General features: G+C 40.4%; 1 protein-coding gene across 2 annotated transcripts in view; it reads left to right on the forward strand.

Annotated features, from left to right (window-relative positions):
- tln1 (talin 1) overlaps nucleotides 1–26522 on the forward strand; it is a 149777-nt gene that overhangs the window by 27771 nt on the left and 95484 nt on the right. For both annotated transcript variants that reach the window (XM_061876862.1, XM_061876863.1), the window contains exons 2-4: nucleotides 13625–13787; nucleotides 19779–19876; nucleotides 24934–25063. In XM_061876862.1, coding sequence (XP_061732846.1) covers nucleotides 13658–13787; nucleotides 19779–19876; nucleotides 24934–25063 — 358 coding nt within the window. In that variant the 5' untranslated portion in view covers nucleotides 13625–13657. The remainder of the gene's footprint in view (nucleotides 1–13624; nucleotides 13788–19778; nucleotides 19877–24933; nucleotides 25064–26522) is intronic.

Here is a 26522-nt window from a genome sequence, read left to right on the forward strand (position 1 = left end):
CTCAATCTTTGATGGCATGTCCACAAGGCTAACTATTTACCATCTCCACTAACTTATATATGACGGTGTAAGGCTTAACTCCTCACTAGTGCTGCTCTTAAAATCGCTGTTTGGCTCACACAACATTGGGAAATTTTGGGTTTTGAGTCTCCACAAAACAGATTTTCAGTAGTTAAGAAGAACTGTCCACATGAACCCAAATTTTTTTTAAGTAGTTTATTGCATGTTGTTTTAATGTATGTCAGCTTTGGACAGTTGTTGATTGGCACTACAAAAGTAACATAACTTCCTTCACTCATCATTTTAGCGGTTTTATACATTAATTGTATAAAATAAAAAAATCACAAATCAAGTCGCAATGGCAATTTTTGTCAGGAGGTGGGACCCACGTTGCCTCTTAGGGCTGTGCCCGGCCGAGCCCCACGGGGACAGGCCTGGCCACCAGACGCTCCGCCTTAGACCTCCACCTCCAGGCCTTGCTCCAGAGGGGATCCGTAGTCACCCGCGTCCGGGCAGGGGAAATCTGGGTCCTTGATTAAGTTTTTTTCATAGAGGTCCTTATAACACTTTTTGTCTGGTCACTCACCTAGGACCTGTTTGTCTTGGGAGACCCTACCAGGGGTCATGGAAACAAACATAGCTCCTAAATGCCGGTATTTTTTTCTAAATAATTCAAATAAAAAGACACACTGTTATGAAAAAAAACGACTATTTTGCATGTTTTGTGTTTCTTGTGCCTCTTTTAGTGTTAGCATTTTATCTGTTTTAATGGCTAATCTTTTATCGTTTGAAATATTGATTTGCACTGTCACACTTTAAAATTTATTTAAATGAAAAGTGCTTAAAAATAAAATCTATTGTTTTTATTTATTATTTCTGGCAAATGTTGTTGGCGTCCTACCAGGGTTGTACGGTATACCGGTACTAATAATTTAAAATACTGGTACCGTTCTTTCATCCTAATGCCGCTGTGCGGCGGTGACTACAGAGCCGAGGCGCATGAGGTTGAGTGTGTCAAAACGCACACACCATGGGCATACAACCAATAACATCTTGGTGAGGAAGAATAGCAAACAACGAAAATTTTACTGATTAATAAAGAGAGTGAAGTACCATATGGAGGTATTTTGGCTTCAAAATGAATGATATCGAAGTCTTGCCTTCCGCAAGTGCTGCTTTAAAACATGCCTCGCCAAATGTGGCGATTAGTATTACCACCTCTGCTTCAAACTTACATAAACATTTAAATAATTAGCAATCAGATCTGCACAAGGAGTTATAAAGAGTGACAGGTAATTATTTAGTTGTTACACCTGTCCTGCTGTTCGGCTCTGGTGCAGACTGTCGTCAAGGAGCACAGGGGAGACGTTACTTCCGGGGCGGATGTTTTTGTCGGTGGTAACACCCTTCACTTTACCTGGCAATGGGTCTGCTAAGCTGCGCTTTTGTGTCAGCATGACAAGGCCGCTGATTGCTTCATTATTAGTTTTGCAGGAAAGTTTACTGTTTTGTAAGATTTTCTGTTTGAATAAAGCCAATGTAGACATTTATTTATATTTTCGTTTATTTGGAAAAGTATTGAAAATGATTGATATACATTTTGTTACCTGTACCGGTTCCAAATTATTGGTATCAGGACAACTCTACATCCTGCTCTGTTCTGCGGTCTTAGAACGCAATGTAAAAACACTGTTTCGTGTTCCTCTGTCATAAGAGAGCACAGCTTGTAGGTTCAGTGTGCACATTTGAATGTGTTTGTATAGTTTAGATTGGGGAATGTTGTTATTGTCTCAAATTTTCACGTTAGTATTGAAGCTAGCGAGCTGGCGCCATTCAGTCTGTGAGTTTATCAGTTTGCAATTATCAATCACGATTTTTCGATCATTTAAATTTAAAAACAGTAATACTAACCCAGTTATCATTATTACTGTTTATTGTTACATCCCGAGCCAGGGTTTCCGCGAGATTGCATATACACCTGTGGCGGTGGGGGCCTGGTCAATATGATGTTATCACATTATTTGCTGTGATGCAAATATTTTCTTAAAAAAATAATTAAACCATTTTTACATACATTCAAGACAAATCTGTTATCATATAGTAGTATTAACATATATATATATATATATATATATATATATATATATATATATATATATATATATATATATATATATATATAATATTACATAATATTGCTTTGCTCTCTTTTTCAATTGTTGCTGCTTTTTGTAAAATGTACTTTGTCTAAAATAATTGTAAATTTTTTCAAAAGATTTCCCCATTCCTTTTAGTCACTCTTTCTTTATTAAGAACGACTGGCAACAAATCTGGCATCTGTCCTGGATGAACTGAAATTATTTTTTCCTGTCATATTGGAACTTGCAAGCGTGCTTCTTCTTCTTACTCGTCATCGCCCTGTCTCTTCTTCATTCTTCCGCTTTGTCTCTGTTATGTTTTTGGACATTAGTACTTGCCGTAGTTTTGAAGCAGTGTATTAACGTGGCGGCTGGAATAAACACATGCTGAGAAATAACTCCGTGCCTGCCTACTTTATGAGTTAGATATAAACCTATAGATAACAAAGTCATAAAAAATACTCTCCTTTTCAGGTGAGAGAGAGGAGGCTAAAGGCAGTGCCTTTAAGGCACGCCCCCAATATTGTTGTCCGGGTGGAAATCGGGAGACATTCGGGAGAATGGTTTCCCCGGGAGATTTTCGGGAGGGGCACTGAAATTCGGGAGTCTCCCGGGAAAATCGGGAGGGTTGGCAATTATGGTTTAGAGCAGGGGTCACCAACGCGGTGCCCGCGGGCACCAGGTAGCCCGTAAGGACCAGATGAGTAGCCCGCTGGCCTGTTCTAAAAATAGCTCAAATAGCAGCACTTACCAGTGAGCTGCCTCTGTTTTAAAAAAAATTATTATTTACTAACAAGCTGGTCTCGCTTTGCTCGACATTTTTAATTCTAAGAGAGACAAAACTCAAATAGAATTTGAAAATCCAAGAAAATATTTTAAAGACTTGGTCTTCACTTGTTTAAATAAATTCATTTATTTTTTTACTTTGCTTCCTATAACTTTCAAAAGGACAATTTTAGAGAAAAAATAGAACCTTAAAATTATGATTTTAGGATTTTTGAAAACATACACCTTTTAAATTCCTTCCTCTTCTTTCCTGATAATTTAAATCAATGTCAAAATAAATTTATTTTTTTATTGTAAAGAATAATAAATACATTTTAATTTAATTCCTCATTTTAGCTTCTGTTTTTTTGCCGAAGAATATTTGTGAAATATTTCTTCAAACTTATTATGATTAAAATTAAAAAAAAATATTCTGGCATACCTAGAAAATCTGTAGAATCCAATTAAAATTTTATTTCAAAGTCTTTTGAATTTCTTTTACAATTTTTGTTCTGGAAAATGTAGAAGAAATAATGATTTGTCTTTGTTAGAAATATAGCCTGGTCCAATTTGTTATATTTTCTAACAAAGTGCAGATTGAATTTTAACTTATTTAAAACATTTCATCAAAATTCTAAAATTAATCTTAATCAGGAAAAATCACTAATGAATTTACCGGTCGATCTACGTTCCCATCCTCACCTATGGTCATGAGCTTTGGGTCATGACCGAAAGGATAAGATCACGGGTACAAGCGGCCGAAATGAGTTTCCTCCGCCGGGTGGCGGAGTCTCCCTTAGAGATAGGGTGAGAAGCTCTGTCATCCAGGTGGAGCTCAAAGTAAAGCCGCTGCTCCTCCACATCGAGAGGAGCCAGATGAGGTGGTTCGGGCATCTGGTCAGGATGCCACCCGAACGCCTCCCTAGGGAGGTGTTTAGGGCACGTCCAACCGGTAGGAGGCCACGGGGAAGACCCAGGACACGTTGGGAAGACTATGTCTCCCGGCTGGCCTGGGAACGCCTCGGGATCCCCCGGGAAGAGCTAGACGAAGTGGCTGAGGAAAGAGAAGTCTGGGTTTCCCTGCTTAGGCTGTTGCCCCCGCGACCCGACCTCGGATAAGCGGAAGAAGATGGATGGATGGATGGATGGATGTTCCATAAATTCTTTTTTTTAATTTTTTAATAAAGATTCGAATTAGCTAGTTTTTTCTTTTTTTTTTGGTTGAGTTTTGAATTTTAAAGACTCGAAATTAAAGATAAACTATGTTTCAAAATAAAATTTTCATTTTTTTCCTGTTTTCCCCTCTTTTAAACCATTCAAGTAAGTGTTTTTTCATCATTTATTCTCTACAAAAAACCTTCAGTAAAAGGAAAAAAAATGTACGGCGGAATGACAGACAGAAATACCCATATATATATATATATATATATATATATATATATATATATATATATATATATATATATATATATATATATATTTGCTAAAGGTAAATTGAGCAAATTGGCTATTTCTGGCAATTTATTTAAGTGTGCATCAAACTGGTAGCCATTCGCATTAATCAGTACCCAAGAAGTAGCTCCTGGTTTCAAAAAGGTTGGTGACCCCTGGTTTAGAGACTCTTTACTTCTCTCACTCCAGAGCGCCTGATGTCACTCTTGCATTTGCGGCACAGTCATCTTAAATTTTGAAGATCGCTGTCCGCGGGTATATCGAGGTTAAAGTAGGCCCACATTGTAGACATGCTGCTGCTGATCCAGACAACCACATGCATATGGCTTTGGTAATCACAACATCTGGTTTCGGCAGAGCTGTTCCGGTGATTAAACTATGTCTTTTTTTTGCCGGACATATTTTTCCATGCATCACTAGTCATTAGGACGCAGAAAATAAACTATACATCCATTTATACTGTAACTACCTGCTGTTTATGTGTATGTTAGTGTGTTATGATGTTTTTTTTTTCCATGGTCTGTGAAGGCACCTTATGGGAACTGCATGGCAAAGTTGGGAAAGTGGCCGTGCCATCAATCTGAGGGTTAAGTATTCAATCCCCAACTTCTAACATCCTAGTCAGGTCTGTTGTGTCCTTGAGCAAGACACTTCACCCTTGCTCCTGATGGGTCCTGGTTAGCGCCTTGCATGGCAGCTCTCGCCATCAGTGTGTGAATGTGTGTGTGTGGTGAATGTGGAAATTGTGTCAAAGCGCTTTGAGTTCCTTAAAAAAGGTAGAAAAGCGCTATACAAGTATAACCCATTTACCCATTTATCGGCGGAGAATGAGGAAGTGTTGTGTGTCTACTGTCTCAGAGTGAAACATGCAGACGTGTGCACAGAGGAAGTATTTGTTGGAATTGGGCCCGTTGTCAGCTTAAGATTGGCAATAAAAGCTAAAAAGAACGTTGGACATTGTCTTCTTCTGCTACAAAACATGATGTTCATTTACTATTATTTTTTTCTACTTCAAAAACTCTTATTTTTAAGGTGTGGTGGTTAATATGTTGCCGTGGGGCAACTCCAATCCAATTAATTCAGGAGAATCCTTGCTAGCACTTAAAGTACTGTAATGTTAGTGGTATAACAATGAGGCAGAATGGTATGCGGCCAAAAGGACTACCATATTTTTTGGACTATAAATCGCAGTTTTTTTCATAGTTTGGCCAGGGGTGCGACATATACTCCGGAGCGACTTATGTGTGAAATTACATTACCGTTAATTAACAAATAATATTATTTATTTCATTCGCACAAGAGAAGAAGAACATGTCAGCAATCGTCACACACATGTCAGCAATCGTCACCCACACGTCAACCAATAAGAATTCGGCGGGGGAGGGTCATGGCAGAAGTGCATTGTGGGTCATGGAATGCTAACTGCTATATGCTATATGCTATATGCTACTGCCGTAGCTGTTAAAATGAATAATTTCCTCGTTGGCGGTAACTTGTAAAAACTGAGAAGGGCTGAACAAAAATGGCACCGAAAAGGAAATCATTTACTGCAGATTACACAATATCAAATAATATTATTTATCTCATTCGCGGAAGAGACAAAGAAAATGTCAGCAATCGTCACACACACGCCAACCAATAAGAATTCGGTGGGGGAGGGTCATGGCAGAAGTGCATTGTGGGTCATGGGATGCTAACTGCTATATGCTACTGCCGTAGCTATTAAAATGGATCATTTCAACGTTGGCGGTAACTTATAAAAACTGAAAAGGGCTGAACAAAAATTGCACCGAAAAGGAAATCATGTACTGCAGATTACAAGCTGGACGTAGTGAAATATGCAGCAGAAAACGACAAGAGGAAGCGACGCATACCTTTGGAGTTGGCAGAGTTGTTTAGAAGCGACATCGAGGAAGAAGATTTCATCGGATTTAGCGATTAGGAGTGACAGATTGTTTGGTAAACGTATAGCATGTTCTATATGTTATAGTTATTTGAATGACTCTTACCATAATATGTTACGTTAACATACCAGGCACCTTCTCCGTTGGTTATTTATGCGACATATAACGTATTCAGCCTGTTGTTCACGATTCTTTATTTATTTTAAATTGCCTTTCAAATGTCTATTCTTGGTCTTGGATTTTATCAAATAAATTTCCCCCAAAAATGTGAATTATACTCCAGTGCGACGTATATATGTTTTTTTCCTTCTTTATTATGCATTTTCGGCCGGTGCGACGTATACTCCGGAGCGATTTATAAAAATCCGAAATATACGGTATGTTAGTCAGGTGAAGTGTTTTGGCCATACGACAACCAAGACAGTGTATGAAAACTAAGACATATTTTATCTTTTAATTTTAATCGAAAACCACATTTTATGAAAACATAGGCATATCAAAGCCAAGGTACCACTGTACCAAACACACAGACTCAATGTACCCAGTTTCGGGAAACCTTCCAGTTCCACCAGAGGAACACCGAGGCGTTCCCAGGCCAGCTGCAGCATATAATACATTAAGCAGTCTTAGGTCTGCTCTGAAACCTCTTACCAGCCGGGTATGACCAAAAACCTTAACAGAGGGAGTCCTGGAGACATTCGGACTAGATGCCTGAGCCATCTCAACTGGCTCTTCTTGTTGCAAAGGAACAGCGGCTATACTCTCAGCTCCTACCGAATGACCAAGCTCCACAACCTGTTTTTTTAGAGTTCTGCCATCCTACAGAGACAACTAATTTCAGCCACTTGTATCTGTGATCTTGCTCTTTCTGTCACTACCCAAAGCTTGTGAGCATAAGTGAGGGAAGGAATGTAGAACAACCTCTAAATCGAGAGCTTTGCTTTACGGGTCCGATTTCTTCACCTGGTGTCTGGTGCAGTGTCTGCGTTACTGTTAGGCACGATATCTTGGTTGTTTTATCCTTTTTAAAAAATATATTTATTACGTTTTACGTTATTGTATTTTATTCATCCTTCCGTCTTATCATGTAAATGTGACACTATGTGCCCCTTTGTTTTTGTTGTAAATTGTTTCCTATGTCTGTACAGCACTTTGGCCAACTGGGGTTGTTTTTAGACTTAGACTTAGACTTCATTTTTATTGTCATTCAAATTTGAACTTTACAGTACAGATAAGAACAACATTTCGTTGCATTAGCTCAGTGTTTCTCAAAGTGTGGGGCGCGCTCCACTGGTGGGGAACATTTTTTTAAATTTTTGTATTCTTAGATTTTTTTTTTTACTATGCTTTCATTTTCTATACACACTGTAAATCACTTTGTGATTCTGTCTGTGAAATCCGCTATGTAAATAAATGTAAATTACTTATTTTTCCTGTAGGCTTTAAATTTCTAGGTAGGAGCGAAAGTTTGACAGACATAGCAACAGTAACTAATGGGGGCGGGGCTAAGTGGAACAAACTTTTGCGAGGATGGGTAGCAGGCTAATGTGTGGACCACAATTACACAAAATGGATTAATTTGTTACTCGCACCTCAAAGGTCGTCGAACCAGAGCCAGCACCTGCAGAGAAACAAAAACCTGAGGGCCTAATCAACCAAAAACTTGATGTTATTTTATGTTATTGAGTATGAATGTATACAACTTGATGTTACTTGATGTTCAATAAATTTCAAAATGTTAAGCTTGGCATTAGCGTTGTGTTGGGGTGATGGGGGGAGGTGGGGCTTGAAAACGCACCCTTGTCCAAAGTGGGGGATGACAAAAAAAGTTTGAGAACCACTGCATTAGCTCATGGTAGTGCAGGATAAAAAAGCAATAAGGTGCAGATATAAATAAATAGATTACTGTACAGATAAATTTATTGCACTTTTGCATTTGCATCCAGGTTTATGGATGTATGTTATATTGTCTTTATATTCCAGCGAGTTAATCAATTTTTGGGGGGAATTGAGTGGATTGTTATAATGCGTTCAAGAGTCTTACGGCCTGAGGGAAGAAGCTGTTACAGAACCTGGAGGTTCTGCTTCGGAGGCTGCTGAACCTCTTTCTAGAGTCCAGCAGTGAAAACAGTCCTTGGTGGGAGTGGGAGGAGTCACTGCAGATTTTCATACACTTAAATAAACTGAACAGATTCACAGATCTATATCGCAGTCTTGCCTGCCTTCACTCGTGAAATCGGATCCAAAGATCCTCCACCTGGGACAAGACCTCCGATTTGGAGGTGCCTGGTTTGTTGGCCCTGCGATTAGTTTTTTTTGTTTTTTTTTCAGACTTTTATTAGTAGATTGCACAGTACAGTACATATTCCATACAATTGACCACTAAATGGTAACACCCGAATAAGTTTTTCAACTTGTTTAAAGGGGAACATTATCACAATTTCAAAAGGGTTAAAAACAATAAAAATCAGTTCCCAGTGGCTTGTTGTATTTTTTTTAAGTTTTTTTCAAAATTTTACCGGTCCTGGAATATCCCTAAATAAAGCTTTAAAGTGCCTTATTTTCGCTATCTTCGAAACCACTATCCATTTACCTGTGACGTCATACAGTGCTGCCAATACTAACAACATGGCGGTTACCACTGCAAGATATAGCGACATTAGCTCGGATTCAGACTCGGATTTCAGCGGCTTAAGCGATTCAACAGATTCCGCATGTATTGAAATAGATGGTCGGAGTATGGAGGAAGATAGCGAAAACAAAATTGAAGAAGAAATTGAAGCTATTGAGCGAATAGCTATTGACGCTATTCGGCCATAGCGTGGGTGTACCTAATGAAGTGGCCCATAGCATGGCTGCCTTATTAACATCGCCGGTAAAATGTACAGACCAAACGATCAGGACTTTCGCATCTTGTGACACTGGAGCAACTTAAATCCGTTGATTGGTAAGTGTTTGTTTCGCATTAAATGTGGGTATTTAGTTTCAAATGTACATACAGCTAGCGTAAATAGCATGTTAGCATCGATTAGCATAGCATGTTAGCATTGATTAGCTGGCAGTCATGCCGTGACCAAATATGTCTGATTAGCACTTAAGTCAACAACATCAACAAAACTCACCTTTGTGATTTCGTTGACTTAATCGTTGCAAATGCATCTGCAGGTTATCCATACATCTCTGTGCCATGTCTGTCTTAGCATCGCCGGTCAAATGTGAAGACACTCTGTTACATTCAATGGGGGTCTGGCGGCAGATTTCTTGCCAGTGGTGCAACTTGAATCCCTCCCTGTTAGTGTTGTTACACCCTCCGACAACACACCGACGAGTCATGATGTCTCCAAAGTTCCAAAAAATAGTAGAAAAAACGGAAAATAATAGAGCTGAGACCCGGTGTTTGTAATGTGAAACTGAATAAGGCGTGTGTGTTACCTCGGGGACGTCACATTCTGACGTCATTGCTAAAAGACCGATAAACAGAAAGGCGTTTAATTTGCAAAAATTCACCCATTTAGAGTTCGGAAATTGGTTGAAAAAATACATGGTCTTTTCTGCAACATCAAGGTATATATTGACGTTTGCTTAGGTTTGGTGATAATGTTCCCCTTTAAGTCAGGGTGCGCGTTAATCAATTCATGGTAAAGGGTGGCGGCGACTTGTCCAGGACATACCCCGCCTTCCGCCCGAATGCAGCTGAGATAGGCTCCAGCACCCTCCGCAACCCCGAGCGGGACAATCGGTAGAAAATGGATGGATGAATGGGATGGTTTCATCCCAGAAGTTTCACACAGCTGCCTACAGCTGGCTGAGGCCATCAGAATCATGTCATCCACAATTGCCTGAGACCGGATCCAAAGGCGTTAATGCCTTGGCTGCTCCTAAAAATTCTGTTCTTGAAAATTATAAACAGGGGAAGCTTCGGCGAAGGCCAATGTTCACCGTGAATAGGTTGGACTGACTGCTGGTAAGTCCAACCTGTGCCATGAATCCTGTACTCCTGGAGTACGGTCGGGCCAATTTTTTTTCCAAAGTCTACAAAGCACATGTGGGTTGGGCAAACTTCCAATGGCCTACGAGCCCCCACAACTCCATTCCTCCCTCGTGGTGAGAACACCAACTGTCCCACGTCCGGAGCAAAGTGTGGTCTCTCTTCTTGATATTTTTATAGGAGTTTCTAATTCACTTTTCATTACAGAAATATGCAGTGATAATTTGGCATATTTAATTTTGAATAATCATGTTTCGTGTGTTGGGCAGGTATACTTAAGTAGTTAATCTTTGGTTCCTGCATGATGGAGGCATGACCTCAAAACATCATATCTCTTTCCATGTACCGCCGCCATGTCCAATCAAAGTCTGAGCAGCCCTGATTCAGTGAATGTCTTCTTCAGCAGCATGTAGGGAGTGCATACAGGCATGTGGATGCTACACACTACTGAGCTCCCTTTTGAATTACACTATACTGCCAAATAATTTGGCCACCCGCCTTGACTCACATATTAAAGTTAAAGTACCAATGATTGTCACACACTCACTAGGTTTGGCGAAATTATTGTCTGCATTTGACCCATCACCCTTGATCACCCCCTAGGAGGCGAGGGGAGCAGTGAGCAGCAGAGGATGGCCGCGCCCTGACCTTAAAGTGCAATCCCATTCCTAACCCATTTGATTGATTGATTGATTGATTGAGACTTTTATTAGTAGATTGCACAGTACAGTACATCTTCCTTACAATTGACCACTAAATGGTAACACCTGAATAAGTTGTTCAACTTGTTTAAGTCGGGGTCCATGTTAATCAATTCATGGTAATTCATAGGGTTCAATATGATATGGTTCCATCTTTTGCTGCTATTACAGCTTCAACTCTTCTGGGAAGGTTGTCCACAAGGTTGCGGAGTGTGTTTGTATGAATTTTCCATCATTCTTCCAAAAGCACATTAGTGAGGTCACACACTGATGTTGGTGGAGAAGGCCTGGCTCTCAGTCTCCGTTGTAATTCATCCCAAAGGTGTTCTATCGGGTTCAGGTCAGGACTCTGTGCAGGCCAGTCAAGTTCATTCACACCAGACTCTGTCATCTATGTCTTTATGGACCTCACTTTGTGAACTGGTGCAGTCTTATTGGATGAGGAAGGGGCACGTTCCAAACTGTTCCCACTAGGTTGGGAGCATGGAATTTCCCCCAAAATGTTTTGGTATCCTGGAACTCCTCACTTTTTTTATAATAAAGTTGACTTTGGAATATTTAGGAGCGAGGAAATTTCACGACTGGATTTGTTGCACAGGTGGCATCCTATGACAGTGCCACGCTGGAAATCACTGACAGCGGCCCATTCTTTCACAAATGTTTGTAGAAAAAGTCTCCATGCATAATTGCTTGATTTCATACACCTGATTCTCATCATTTGACAATATAGTGTATCTTGAGGGCTTTGATTGTGAATCCAAACCTCCATAGAGTTTGATTTAGATTTATTTTCTTAATGTGTCATGAATAAAGATTTTCAACTGCAATATTTGTTATTTATTATTTCATTTATTCATTCACTAAGATGTGTCCCTTTTAACTTCAGTTTAAAGGGGTCATGTTATGACACATTTAATACACTTCTTTGTGGTCTACATAAAATGTAATAGTGGTTTTTGGTCCAAATTTTGCCTTGACTATGTTTTACAGACCATCTTCAACCCGCTTTCTGATGGTCTTTTTATGATGCGCCGTTTTGTGGGAGGTTTTATTTGACGTGCCTCCACTTCGACTGTGTCTTCACCTCGTCAGCCAATGTTGTAGTTTTTAGCGCTTCAACATGTAGTCTACTGATACATATAAATTGAGCTACATGCTACTTGTATTAGAAATGTGAAGTGAATTATATTTATATAGCGCTTTTTCTCTAGCGACTCAAAGCGCTTTACATAGTGAAACCCAATATGTAAGTTACATTTAAACCAGTGTGGGTGGCACTGGGAGCAGGTGGGTAAAGTGTCTTGCCCAAGGACACAACGGCAGTGACTAGGATGGCGGAAGCAGGGATCGAACCCTGAACTCTAAAGTTCCTGGCACGGCCACTCTACCAACAGAGCGATACCGCCCCATGGCAACAGCGGAGCATTCATGTGCATGTACGAGCCAGTCTGCATCACAACAAGATGATAGAGAAAGATAAAGAACTTCCATCCATCCATCCATCTTCTTCCGCTTATCCGAGATCGGGTCGCGGGGGCAACAGCCAAAGCAGGGAAACCCAGACTTCCCTTTCCCCAGCCACTTCGTCTAGCTCTTCCCGGGGGATCCCGAGGCGTTCCCAGGCCAGCCGGGAGACATAGACTTCCCAACGTGTCCTGGGTCTTCCCCGTGGCCTCCTACCGGTTGGACGTGCCCTAAACACCTCCCTAGGGAGGCGTTCGGGTGGCATCCTGACCAGATGCCCGAACCACCTCATCTGGCTCCTCTCGATGTGGAGGAGCAGTGGCTTTACTTTGAGCTCCTCCCGGATGGCAGAGCTTCTCACCCTATCTCTAAGGGAGAACCACCCGGCGGAGGAAATTCATTTTGGCGGCTTGTACCGTGATCTTATCCTTTCGGTCATGACCCCAAGCTCATGACCATAGGTGAGGGTGGGAACGTAGATCGACCGGTAAATTGAGAGCTTTGCCTTCCGGCTCAGCTCCTTCTTCACCACAACAGATCGGTACAACGTCCGCATTACTGAAGACGCCGCACCGATCCGCCTGTCGATCTCACGATCCACTCTTCCCCCACTCGTGAACAAGACTCCTAGGTACGTGAACTCCTCCACTTTGGGCAGGGTCTCCTCCCCAACCCGGAGATGGCACTCCACCCTTTTCCGGGCGAGAACCATGGACTTGGACTTGGAGGTGCTGATTCTCATTCCGGTCGCTTCACACTCGGCTGCAAACCGATCCAGTGAGAGCTGAAGATAAAGAACTTATTGATGACAATGTTGGACTACAATGGCGGACTCGCGCAAAGCTGTTCGAGTAAATCTTTACTCAATATGGAGATAACCACCGACTTCACCAATTGTTAAAAAAACCTGACAAATGGGGAAAATTTCAAACGCCTTGTTTTAAGGAAGTATGAAGGAAGGCAAGATTGTTTTATAAATATCTTCTCAATGCCTCCATTTTTTGATTTCAAATTTTCAGCACCTTTGCATATGCCAAATACAGAAAAAAACGATACCAACACTTACGAAAAGTTGGTTTGGCAATTTGTATAATAGGGCCCCTTAAAAAATAAAAAGTGTATGCATACTTTTTGGCCACCGTGTATAGAAAAAAGGTTAAAACATTGTACTGTAATATATGACTTATTCTTTCTACATTTGTTCTCATTCAGGTGTGAATTGGGAGGACTTGGAAAAGAGCAATCATGGTTGCCTTGTCGCTAAAGATCGGCGTGGGCAATGTGGTGAAGACCATGCAGTTTGAGCCCTCCACCATGGTGTATGACGCCTGCCGCATCATCAGGGAGAGAGTTACAGAGGCACAACTTGGACAGCGTGAGTTCCTGTTTCAAAATACACACACGTGTGCAAGACATTATTCACTCATAAGTGCTGCATGATAATAGTTGTAAAAAACAACAATAAACTTTTCAATATACAACTAGTTCTTGAACTCTTATAAAAAAAAAAAAACCTTCAGGTAAAATATGTGTAAATACAGTTTTGAGACTATTCTCCTCCATTCATTTGCAAGATGACAATCAAAGGGAAGCCACACCCTACAGTTCAGACAATTTCCAGTCTACAGTGTTTGTGATCATTTCGTGGATAAACCCCAGCTTAGGGCCCTGCCTTTGTTACTATATAAGAGTCTTTTTACACCAACCCTATTGAAGCAAGTGTAGAATTGACCCTTTTTGATTACCGTATTTTTCGGATTATAAATCGCTCCGGAGTATACGTCGCACTGGCCGAAAATGCATAATAAAGAAGGGAAAAAACATATATCCAATCCAATCCACTTTATTTATATAGCACTTTTAAACAACAATAACGTTTCCAAAGTGCTGCACAGCCATGTTAAAAACAATTGTAAAAAATAAATAAATAAAATAAAAATAAGTATATATGTATATATATATATATATATATATATATATATATATATATTATGCTCCACCAATGACTGAATAAAAACAAAAAATAAATAAATATAAAACTAATAAAAACAATATAAAAACAAATATGATTAAAAACTATTTTAAAGGGTAAAATCAATTAAAACAGTAAAATAGAAATCAAAGTGTATAAAAAACACAGAGGACAACAGAGGACAGAGGACCACACAACTCACGTAGTGTTAAAAGCCAAAGAATAAAAGTGGGTCGTAAGACGAGACTTAAAACACTCCACTGTGGAAGCAGTTTGAACATGGAGGGGCAGAGTGTTCCAGAGCTTAGGGCCGACCACAGAGGAGGCCCTGTCTCCCCTGGTCTTAAGTCTGGTCTTGGGCACCACGAGCTGGAACTGGCTCTCAGACCTCAGAGCGCACGCAGGAATGTAAATTTGGATGAGGTCCGAGATATAGTGAGGTGACAGTCCATGTAAAGATTTAAAAACAAACAGCAACGTTTTAAAATCAATTCTAATATATACGTCGCACTGGAGTATAAGTCACATTTTTTGGGGAAATTTATTTGATAAAATCCAACACCAAGAACAGCCTTTTGAAAGGCAATTTAAAAGAAATAAAGAAGAGTGAACAACATGCTGAATAAGTCTACGTTATATGACTCATATATAGCCAACTGAGAACGTGCCATGTATGTTGACGTAACATATTATGGTAAGAGTCATTCAAATAACTATAACATATAGAACATGCTATACTTTCACCAAATAATCTGTCACTCCTGATCAATAAATCTGATGAAATCTTCTTCCTCGATGTCGCTTCTAAACAACTCTGCCAACTCCAAAGATATGCGCCGCTTCCTCTTGTCGTTTTCTGCTGCATATTTCCCTGCGTCCAGCTTGTAATCTGCAGTACATGATTTCCTTTTGGGTGCCATTTTTGTTCAGCCCTTCTCAGTTTTTATAAGTTACCGCCAACGATGAAATTATCCACTTTAATAGCTACGGCAGTAGCATATAGCAGGTAGCATCCAATGACCCACAATGCACTTCTGCCATGACCCTCCCCCGCCGAATTCTTATTGGTTGACGTGTGTGTGACGATTGCTGACATTTTCTTCGTCTGTTCCGCAAATGAGATAGATAATATTATTTGATATTTTACAGTAATGTGTTAATAATTTCACACATAAGTCGGTCCGGAGTATATATCGCACCCCGGCCAAATTATGAAAAAAACTGCAACTTTTATTCCGAAAAATACGGTATTTTGTCTTTGCCTTTACATATTCAGCCCTATGTGACAACCTCACATGTGCGATTTGTTTTTTCCTGACAGTGTATTAGTTGTATTAGTGTATGTCGCGGCCAATTAGTTTCAGGCCTGACTGTGGTAAACACATTTCCACAAAGTATGACTATTAATAATAAATCAAATATTTTCATAATCAAGAGAATAATACTTAACTGAGGTCAAAAATATATAGAATATGCTTTAATTTAATTGAATAAATGTCTGTCTATCTGTGTTGGCCCTGCGATGAGGTGGCGACTTGTCCAGGGTGTACCCTGCCTTCCGCCCGACTGTAGCTGAGATAGGCGCCAGCGCCCCCCGCGACCCCAAAAAGGGAATAAGCGGTAGAAAATGGATGGATGGATGGGTTTTATTTAATTTCAATTAATCAATTAACCCTTTATTTAGGATTATCATTTATTCAGAGTTTAGCTGCAATATTTAAAGTGGGATGTGGCGAAGGATGAGTGAAATTAAATAATGTAGGAAGCTACAAATAAAATGTTTTAAATACGTCTCAGGCAGTTGCAATTTACTATCTACTGTACGTACTAGGGCTGGGCGATATGGTCTTTTATTAATATCTCGATATATTTGGGCAATGTCACAATATATGATATACATCGCAATATTTTTGCCTTAGCCTTGAATGAACACTTGATGCATATAATCACAGCAGTATGATGATTCTATGTGTCTACATTAAAACATTCTTGTTCATACTGCATTGATATATGCTCATTTAAAACTTTCATGTAGAGAGGAAAATGGATGGATGGATATTGTGTGAATGGATATAAATAGCCTGTTATTCAGGCTCTACTTGAAGTATCCATTTTCCCCTTTTTCTTAACCCTCCCCATTGCCTTTAGAATCTAAGACAATAGCTAAGTGTTGAAAATTTGCTCCTAGGAACTCCTAGAAATGTCTGTTTACTTTCAAGATGCCGTCCGTGTTTTATTTTGCTTCGACTTTTTTTTCTTTCGACTGTCACAGCAAGAAGAAAACAGACCTCTTTCTTGTTGTTTCTGACGCAGATCATTGTCTCCTGTCCCCGTCAAAAAATGCATCCAATAGTTACTCTACGTTGGTCTCACGTGTTTTTCCAGACACAAAGCGATGGTAAAGGGTGAATGTAACGTACAGACTTTTTGAAACAAACATATATCACGCTACATTCCTGATGAGGCAGAATACAAAGAACACGGTGTTCAGAAGCAATAACCTACGGTAGCTTCAACCGTGTTGCTGGTTTGTAACGTGCGCTGAAAAAATACAATAAACAAACAATGGAAAATGTGTCTGTGCTGTTTATTCTTTCTACATTGATTAATCAAATAATATTTATACAGCTATTTTAGCAAATGTACTGGGACTTGATCGTTTTAACAAGCGATACAGAAAACACAACAAACAATAAAAAAAATAGCCAGTATTTAATTGGACTGGAGTAGCAACAAAACCATGAGCGTCATTATTATGAAAATCAATAATTAAACATATTACTTACATTTGCACGCTTCTCTTAGTTTGTATGCATAGTGCAATGTTAGACATTTCTGCTTCTCGATTTCATAGGCAGGTCCACCAGCTCACTTTTTTTAGAGGCCGTGCGGCCCTTACACTTGAGCCTTCCTCCTTATACCGCTTGTCCCGTTCGGGTTCGTGGGGGGTGCTGGAGCCAATCTCAGCTGCATTCGGGCAGTAGGCGGGGTACACCCTGGACAAGAAACCACCTCATCACAGTGCCAACACAGATAGACAACATTCACACTCACATTCACACACTATGGCCAATTTAGTGTTGCCAATCAACCTATCCCCAGGTGCAGTACAGTCTCCAATAACACCGTTAAAATAGGCTAGATTTGTTGTTAGTTGTTTTTACTAAAGAAAACGTCACTAAAAGGATTGGAAAAGTCTCTAAAAACTTAAAACTTCTCAACAAAGCCAATTTTACATTGTATAATACAGCAATAATTTAAAAACAGGGCAAAACGATATGAGACATAATCCATCCATCCATTTCCTACCGCTTGTCCCTCTCTGAGTTGTGGGTGTGGCTGGAGCCTATCACAGCTGCGTTCAGGCAGAAGGCGGCGTACACCCTGGACAAGTCGCCACCTCATTATAGGGCCAACATAGATAATAACCATCCTCACTTATATTTACACATTAGGGCAGGGGTAGGGAACCTATGGCTCTAGAGCCAGATGTGGCTCTTTTGATGACTGCATCTGGCTCTCAGATAAATCTTAGCTGACATTGCTTAACACGATAAGTAATGAATAATTCCGCTGGTAATCACAGTGTTAAAAATAAGGTTCAAATTTTAAAACATTCTCATGCATTTTAATCCAACCATCTGTTTTCTATCGCACCTCTCCAAGATGTCGCATTAATGGTAAGAAGCATTATATTTATTATTGGTTAACTTTAGAGTAACAATGTTATTAAAAAGAATAAGAGACTTATTATACTCTAAAAATGTACGCTTTTAGTTGTACCGTATTTCCTTGAATTGCCCCTGGGGCGCTAATTTATTTAAAACCTCTTCTCACTCCGGTGTTTACCAAAGGCATGCGGTAAAAGCAAGCATGCGCTAATTATTTTAAAACCTCTTCTCAGTCCGGCGCTTACCAAAGGCATGCGGTAAATTTAGGCCTGCGCTTATAAATTTGAGTGTGATGTAAGGATACCATCATGAAAAGCACATTTAATAAAAAAAACTTTATTATGGTCTTACCTTTACTTATAAATGAAGTCCACGCGCAGCTCCTTCTGATCAAAAGCATCGATAACTTGTTTCTAGAAGTCTTCCTTATCTTTCTTCAGTTTTGAAAGTCTCTTTGTCTTGATGGAGATCTTCCTTTATTACCTCCTGCTGCGATTGAAAGTCCAGTTTAGAAAACTGTTTTATTTTAGATATGTAATCCTCCATGTTAAAAGTGCAAGCGAGAGGAAAAAATAAACAATCGCTGCTCACTCTTGCTGCTTGTGGTCACTTCTTCTGCAGCCGAGTAGTCGCAAGAAGGCTCACTAGCGCCCTCTACCACCAGGAGGGGGGAGTCATTTAATGACTCATATTTGACACACGCAGCTACGGTATATTAATAAAACATAGCTACTTACTGTTCTTTTTAGCATATTCAATATCTTGGACCTTAAATCCTACTGAATAGCTCTTAATCTTCTTCCCTTTATGCGATTTCAAATTATTGAAATCAGCCTCCTCCATTTTGAAAATTATGACAGGTGAAGCGTCACTCGTGATGTGACGAGTTTGACCCGGCGGAAATTCTAGACATGCGCTAATAAAAACAATATTATGCGAGACGAGTTTGACCCGGCGGTAATCCTGAGCCGGCGGTAATGCTAAGCATGCGCTAATTATTTAGCGAACCGAGTTGGACCCGGCAGTAATTCTAGGCAGGCGCATACTATATACCGGCCGGCAATTCAAGGAAATACGGTATTCAGTGTTAAAAAAATATTATATGGCTCTCACGGAAATACATTTTGAAATATTTGGCTTTCATGGCTCTCTCAGCCAAAAAGGTTCCCGACCCCTGCATTAGGGCCAATTAAGTGTTGCCAAACAGCCTATCCCCAATTGCGTCAATAATATTGACTAATAACACAGACTTGTTTTCAAATGTATGTGTAACATTTTTCAAGCTTTTTTTTAAGAAAATATATGCATAAATGCTCATTATGCAAATGATATGATGATCTTATATTGACCACACCCCTAGCCACGCCCCCACCACCACAAGTATATTTGCTATCTGGGAGAAACCCTGGTGTTGGTGTCATTCTACTACATTATGTTCTGGTTGTGACTGAAGGAGTTAATCACTGAAAGCCTTTATTGCATCCGTGTGCTGAAACAACGAGTAGTGTGCACTCTACACCCTCTCTAAACTTTCTTTCTTATAGCAGGACTCACGTATACTTGACTTTAACATTTTTTTTGTTATAAAGAAAAAAAAGAGTTATCTAAATTTGCCTTGTTTTGTTCATTGATTATTTTGTATGCAGCAACCATACTGGTCATTGATCTTATTTACAGCAATGATATTAGAGGAGTCAGACTCTACTTTTTTTTTATTTTTCAGCCAATGACTTTGGGCTGTTTCTCTCTGATGAAGACCCCAAAAAAGGCATCTGGCTAGAAGCTGGAAAAGCCCTGGACTACTATATGTTGAGGAATGGGGTAAGTAACTCCTACAACTACAGAAATTCCTTTATGCTTAAATCTACCTATGATACTGCAAATACCAAAAAAGTAATGTCTACACAGGGGATCAATGAAAATTGGTATAAAACTTAAAGAATGTTAACTTTACATCAGTGTTTCTTAATTATAGGGCCGGGGCTAATTGCTTGACTGCGAGCACCCCCTAGAGAGTCGCCCAAAAATATCTGGTTCTCAGCTGTCGTCCGTATGGGGCCGCAGAGGTACTCAGTTGAAATACACTTTTCCGCCACTTGTGGCAGTAATGACAATATCAAAAAGACAGAAGAAGTTTGGCACTAAAGTCATAGTGAGGTTTCTTAAAGGGCACCTATTGTGCAAAACCAAATTTCCTTACGTATTGGTACCTGTTTTTGTATACCTGGGATCTTCATACGTCACATAAATTTTAAATCAAACCATGGAGGCATCGCGGAGATATATATTAAACAATCTTGCCTTCCAGTGAGGGTTGGACTCCGCCAAGGCTGTCCTTTGTCACCGATTCTGTTCATAACTTTTATGGACAGAATTTCTAGGCGCAGTCAGGGTGTTGAGGGGTTCCGGTTTGGTGGCCGCGGGATTAGGTCTCTGCTTTTTGCAGATGATGTGGTCCTGATGGCTTTATCTGGCCGGGATCTTCAGCTCTCACTGGATCGGTTTGCAGCAGAGTGTGAGGCGACCGGAATGAGAATCAGCACCTCCAAGTCCGAGTCCATGGTTCTCGCCCGGAGAAGGGTGGAGTGCCATCTCCTGGTTGGGGAGGAGACCTTGCCCCAAGTGGAGGAGTTCAAGTACCTAGGAGTCTTGTTCACGAGTGGGGGAAGAGTGGATCGTGAGATCGACAGGCGGATCGGTGCGGCGTCTTCAGTAATGCGGACGTTGTATCAATCCGTTTTGGTGAAGAAGGAGCTGAACCGGAAGGCAAAGCTCTCAATTTACCGGTCGATCTACGTTCCCATCCTCACCTATGGTCATGAGCTTTGGGTCATGACCGAAAGGATAAGATCACGGGTACAAGCAGCCGAAATGAGTTTCCTCCGCAGGGTGGCGGGGCTCTCCCTTAGAGATAGGGTGAGAAGCTCTGCCATCCGGCAGGAACTCAAAGTAAAGCCGCTGCTTTTCCACATCGTGAGGAACCAGATGAGGTGGCTCGGGCATCTGGTCAGGATGCCACCCGAACGCCTCCCTAAAGATGTGTTTAGGGCACGTCAAACCGGTAGGAGGCCACCCGGAAGACCCAGGACACGTTGGGAAGACTATGTCTCCCGGCTGGCCTGGGAACGCCTCGGGATCCCCCGGGAAGAGCTACACGAAGTGGCTGGGGAGAGGGAAGTCTGGGCTTCCCTGCTTAGGCTGTTGCCCCCGCGACCCGACCTCGGATAAGCGGTCGATGATGGATGGAAGGATGGATGGGCCTTCCTTCATACTTTCTCCAAAAAAGCCCAGTTTGTTATTTGCCCAATTAGTGATGTTTTTGTAAATTTTTTCTCAAGAAGATTCCAGTATGCAAAAAGGTACATTCAGGTGCAATGCAGCTTACAGTCTTTTAATGCTCAAAAGGCAGAAAAAACATGCAATGGCGTAAGAGCAAAGGTTTAGAAAAAACACCAACAAAACAGGAACCAGGGAAGGGGTAGGCTTTTATCAGCCAACTTGGATAATGAAGCTACAAGCAAGCAGTAGTAGAATGGAGTTCTCATACTTGGGAGCAGCAAAAGTGAAGGATTCACGAAATGGTTTGGCCCGTACGAAGATACGAGTAATCGTCAGGTATTTATAGAGTGAATGAAGAAAATTATTGACACGTACGCACAGTGGTATCATCCTCCGTCGGAAGTCAATGCAAAGGAATAAGAAACAGAATGTGTAACCACATATAGCAGATAAACAGAATATAACAGTTCTTCCCAAGTGTGATGGATATCTCGAGTAAAGTTTTACCCGGAAGAGTTTTGCGCGAATCCGTTGTAGTCAATAAGTGTCAGTGTTTCCCCCAGAAAATGTGTTAGTTAAGGTAGTGACTCTCCAGGGGGAGGAGACCGGGGAAAAGGGTGTGTGTGGGTAAGGATCGGTGTATCTCGGCCTGTCGCCATCACGTCCCCACCTCGTCGCTACCAACACAGCTTAGAGGGGCAATAGACTACAGACTGTGGTGAAGAAGCCTACAACTTTTGGTTGTGTTTTCCGCTCCATTTGCTGAATGGCAATATACGATATATATCTTAATATTTTTTCCATAAAGTAAAAACAAAACAGTCCTTGTTACCTAAGATACTAAAAGTAAAAGAGTGTCCGCCCTGAGATCGGTAGGTTGGGAGTTCAAACCCCGGCCGAGTCATACAAAAGACTATTAAAAAAAAAATGGGACCCATTGCCTCCCTGCTTGGCATTCAGCATCAATGGTTGGAATTGGGGGTTAAATCACCATAAATGATTCCCGGGCGCGGCACCGCTGCTGCCCACTGCTCCCCTCACTTCCCATGTGGTGAACAAGGCGATGGGTCAAATGCAGAGAACAAATTTCACCACACCTATTGTGTGTGTGACAATCATTGACTTACAAAGTGGGGCCACATGCTGACATATGCTCAACTCCATCCATTAGGGGTGTAACGGTACCCAAAATTTTCGGTTCGGTACGTACCTCAGTTCAGAGGTCACGGTTTGGTTCATTTTCGGTACAGTAAGAAAACAACAAAATATAAATTTTTTGGTTATTTATTTACCAAATTTGCAAAATCTTCCAACAAAAATATTTTTCTTAGTGGAATATTTGATGTGAAAGTATCGGAAACTTGGATAGGTCAATAATTCATAATAACTTTGATTTTGATTCAATATTATGTTTTGAGCATTGACAGTTTGAAAGAAAAAAACCCAGCTTTGTTTCATTAGTCAACGTTGCAACTTTTTCTAAATAACATTTAGCCTTTAAGGTTTTTTTATTTCACTTTGTTTATGTTTTTGTTTATTTTAATAGTATTTCTAGAATGTGCCGTGGGCCGCAAATGGCCTCCGGGGCACACTTTTGACACCCCTGCTATAGATAATAAAAAATAAAATATGATAAATCTATGGGTAAAAAGCAGAGCCTGGCGACGCATGCGCGTTTATCATAACTCTCTCGCTCTCTCTGTCTCTGCCCCTCTTTCACGAATGTTGCTGCGCAAAATTTGTTTAGTTTTTAACCCCTTTTTAACCCAGAACGTACATTGAAAATATACGCAACCCGAACTTAAAATGACATTTGAGGCATTTAAGAAATTCCACCCGGACAGCCCCGCAAAAGAGGACATATCAGGTGAAAAGAGAAAGACATACTGACAGAGGCAGAACTAAGCAGAGCAGCTTAAGACTTTTTTTTTTGTTAAGATTTATGTTTAAGTTTAGGTGGTGGATCTTTGTTGTTAAGCGCTGCAGGAAACCCCGAGTGTCTTCTTTCTCTCTATCATCTTATTGTGGGGCAGACTGGCACGTGTATGCACATGCATTGTCCGCTGTTGCCATTTTTAGTACAAAATAGCGTAATGTTCGATCTCATATCTGTCTGAAGACTTGATATGGAAGCGCTAAATACTACAACATAGCAGGCAGGGAAAAAAACGCGGTTGAAGTGGATGCACATTAATAAAACCGCCCACAAAATGGGGCGTAGTGAAGAGACGGTCAGAAAAGTGCTTGAAGACAGTGTTAAACAATCCATACAACATTTTGACCACAGTACGACCATTACATGTTTTAAAAACCACAAGGTGTTTTAAATGTACAAAAAAATCATAATACGAGCGCAAAAATTATGGTGAAGCTTTTTATTTGCATTTTAATTGTTATTGACAGTTAAGTTAAGAAACTTAATTATTATTAATTTAGATAGTTTATTTTAGCACAACATACTTTTATGTAAAAAAAAAAATGTCATTAGTTATTTATGAGTTTCTGCTTATGCAGTATGTTTGATTTTTATGGTACTTATTTTTCTTATCAGCCTAAGGTTTATATTACATATATAAATATCTTTTTAAGGCATGGTTTCATATCGTCATCATTAACACAAAGTTGTAAACTGTGAGTAGTTTAGATATATTTATTAAATACAAATAAAATCCATTCAATGTTAATATTTGAGTTGGTCCCAGACCCCTATGTAGTGGAAAGGTTAGGCCCCAAAGTTAAGGTTAAGAGCCCCTGTTTTACCAATAAAATCAACAATACATGAATGCAGTGAATACTTGAATTACAAAAGAAAAGCAGATTAATAGAGGGGAAGAAAGAGAAGCGAACTACACTATATTAACTTTGTAGATTGTGATGGAAAAATAGGTTTAGCTTAAAGTTAAAGTACCAATGATTGTCACACACACACTAGGTATGGCGAAGTTTGTCCTCTGCATTTGACCCATCCCCTTGATCACACTCTGGGAGGTGAGTGGAGCAGTGGGCAGCAGCGGTGCCGCGCCCGGTAATCATTTATGGTGATTTAACCCCCAATTCCAACCCTCAATGCTGAGTGCCAAGCAGGGAGGCCATGGGTCCCATTTTATAGTCTTAGGGATGACTCGGCCGGGGTTTGAACTCACAACCTACCAATCTCAGGTCGGATACTCTAACCACTAGGCCACTGAGTAGGTAGCTTCATCAGTGTACTGTGTTTTACGCTGTTTCCGCTGGGAAACAGAGTAAAATGAGAAAGTGTTATTGGACAAGATTGGCAATAAAAGCTAAAATGTCTTCTTTTTGACACTACAATACATTAAGATTTCCCCCCCTAAAAAAACAAATTTTTAAGGTATGTTGCACCACCACAATCAATAACATTAAGGAGAAAACCTTCCCTATCGCATCGGAAGCATTGCTAGGTGCAAAAAATACAAACTAACCATAATAAAACAAAACAAACTTTAATATTAGTATAGTTTAATATAAAGAGGTTTGTTACTCTTAGATGTAGACTTTTATGTTGCTTTTTTTATATTATGAATATTTCAGTTAGTCTATCTGATACATTTTAACATTACTATCACTCCACCTCCAAGGACACCCTTGAGTACAAGAAGAAGCAAAGGCCTCTGAAAATCCGCATGCTGGATGGCACAGTGAAGACTGTCATGGTGGATGACTCCAAGATCGTCAGCGACATGCTCATGACCATCTGCGCCAGAATAGGTCAGCTATGACTCACACGACTCGCACAGATTTGAATATTCTTTATTTTGATTCATTTCACTCGTTAGAATCTTGCAAGTGTAATTGTATTTTTGGGGATTTTATGTTATACACCCAAAAACAACCAAACCACACACATAGTTTCCCAGAAGAAGTTGCAATTTCCTTTTTTTTTTCATGCTGGGAATCTTCAGACTTTCAAGGCCCGGTCTTAGAAAACTACGCTACTGTGCTGACACCCTAAATCTAAAACCTAATGTGTCAATTCTAGGGAGGCGCGTTTTTTTTTTGTTTTTTTTGGACAAAGATGTGATCTACCGATATTGTTAAGCTCTTTGTTTGACATACCGATATCAAGTGTTACGGATATATGCAGCAGCTCTACCCTCAAACTAATGTCAGGTGACATAGTGATGTCATGAATTAACACGCTTAATGCATAAATTTCACAAATAAAAGCTGTTTGTGCACAATAAGACATATACCGCTATATAAGTGCTAAAATGTTTTTATTTATTTTTTTTTTTTTTAAAGGTGTTGGAAAATGTGTAAGCAGCAGTCAAGTAAAATAACATGTTTTACTATCAACAAGTATGACAGGTTAGTATGAAATTGTGGAGGGGCCGTGGCCTGCGGGCCTGCAGCGAAGCAGGGTGCGCCAGGACCGGCCTCGAAGTCAGCGAGAGGTGGGCCTTGTTATCTAATCACCTGTTACGTTTATTAGCAGCAGCCAGATTGAGACACACAGTTGGAGTTGGAGTGGGAGCCAGAGAGAGAGAGAGACAAACAAAGAGAAAGACATTTTGCTGGAAAGCAAAAGCCTCTCCACATTTATGAAAATAAAACAGTGTTGTACCCTGAAATCCGGGCTCTCGTGGCAGTGTGTGGTGGTCCGAGGAACCCACTAGAGGGCAACCTTTACAATTGTATTTAACAATATATTTCATCTATTCAACAATGTTGCACTACATTTCACATTGGGGGCCAAATGGACACATTAATGCTCTTCTGCATCATGGACAAGATGCGGTGCTGGCGGTGGGTAATGGCCGCATTCTGCGCTCCTGGGATATCAATGTCGGTGGTTTGAACTGGGAGATTGTGCTGGACTCTGGCAGTTTCCAGGCTGCACCTTTGGTTGGCCAGCACGACACTGTTCCCAGGTTGCTTTTTAGCAGTAGTTTGTTGGTTTCTCACTCACGCTCTTGTTCCAGCTCCAACAACCCCTCTCCTCCCCGTTTACTACTTATACAGAGTGACAGGTGATTGATAACAAGGCCCAGGTGGGCCATCTACACACCTGTCGCTGACTTACAGGCTGGTCTTGGCACACCCCGCTTCGCTGCAGGCCCGCAGGCCACGCCCCCTCCGCAGAAATAATTCACAAATAATAATACAAATAAATAATGCAAACGAGAGGTGTCCCAATTTGATATTGGTCAGATATAAGCAAAAAAAA

This window comes from Nerophis ophidion, linkage group LG17, assembly GCF_033978795.1.
Source record: "Nerophis ophidion isolate RoL-2023_Sa linkage group LG17, RoL_Noph_v1.0, whole genome shotgun sequence".
Taxonomy (NCBI): Eukaryota; Metazoa; Chordata; class Actinopteri; order Syngnathiformes; family Syngnathidae; genus Nerophis; species Nerophis ophidion.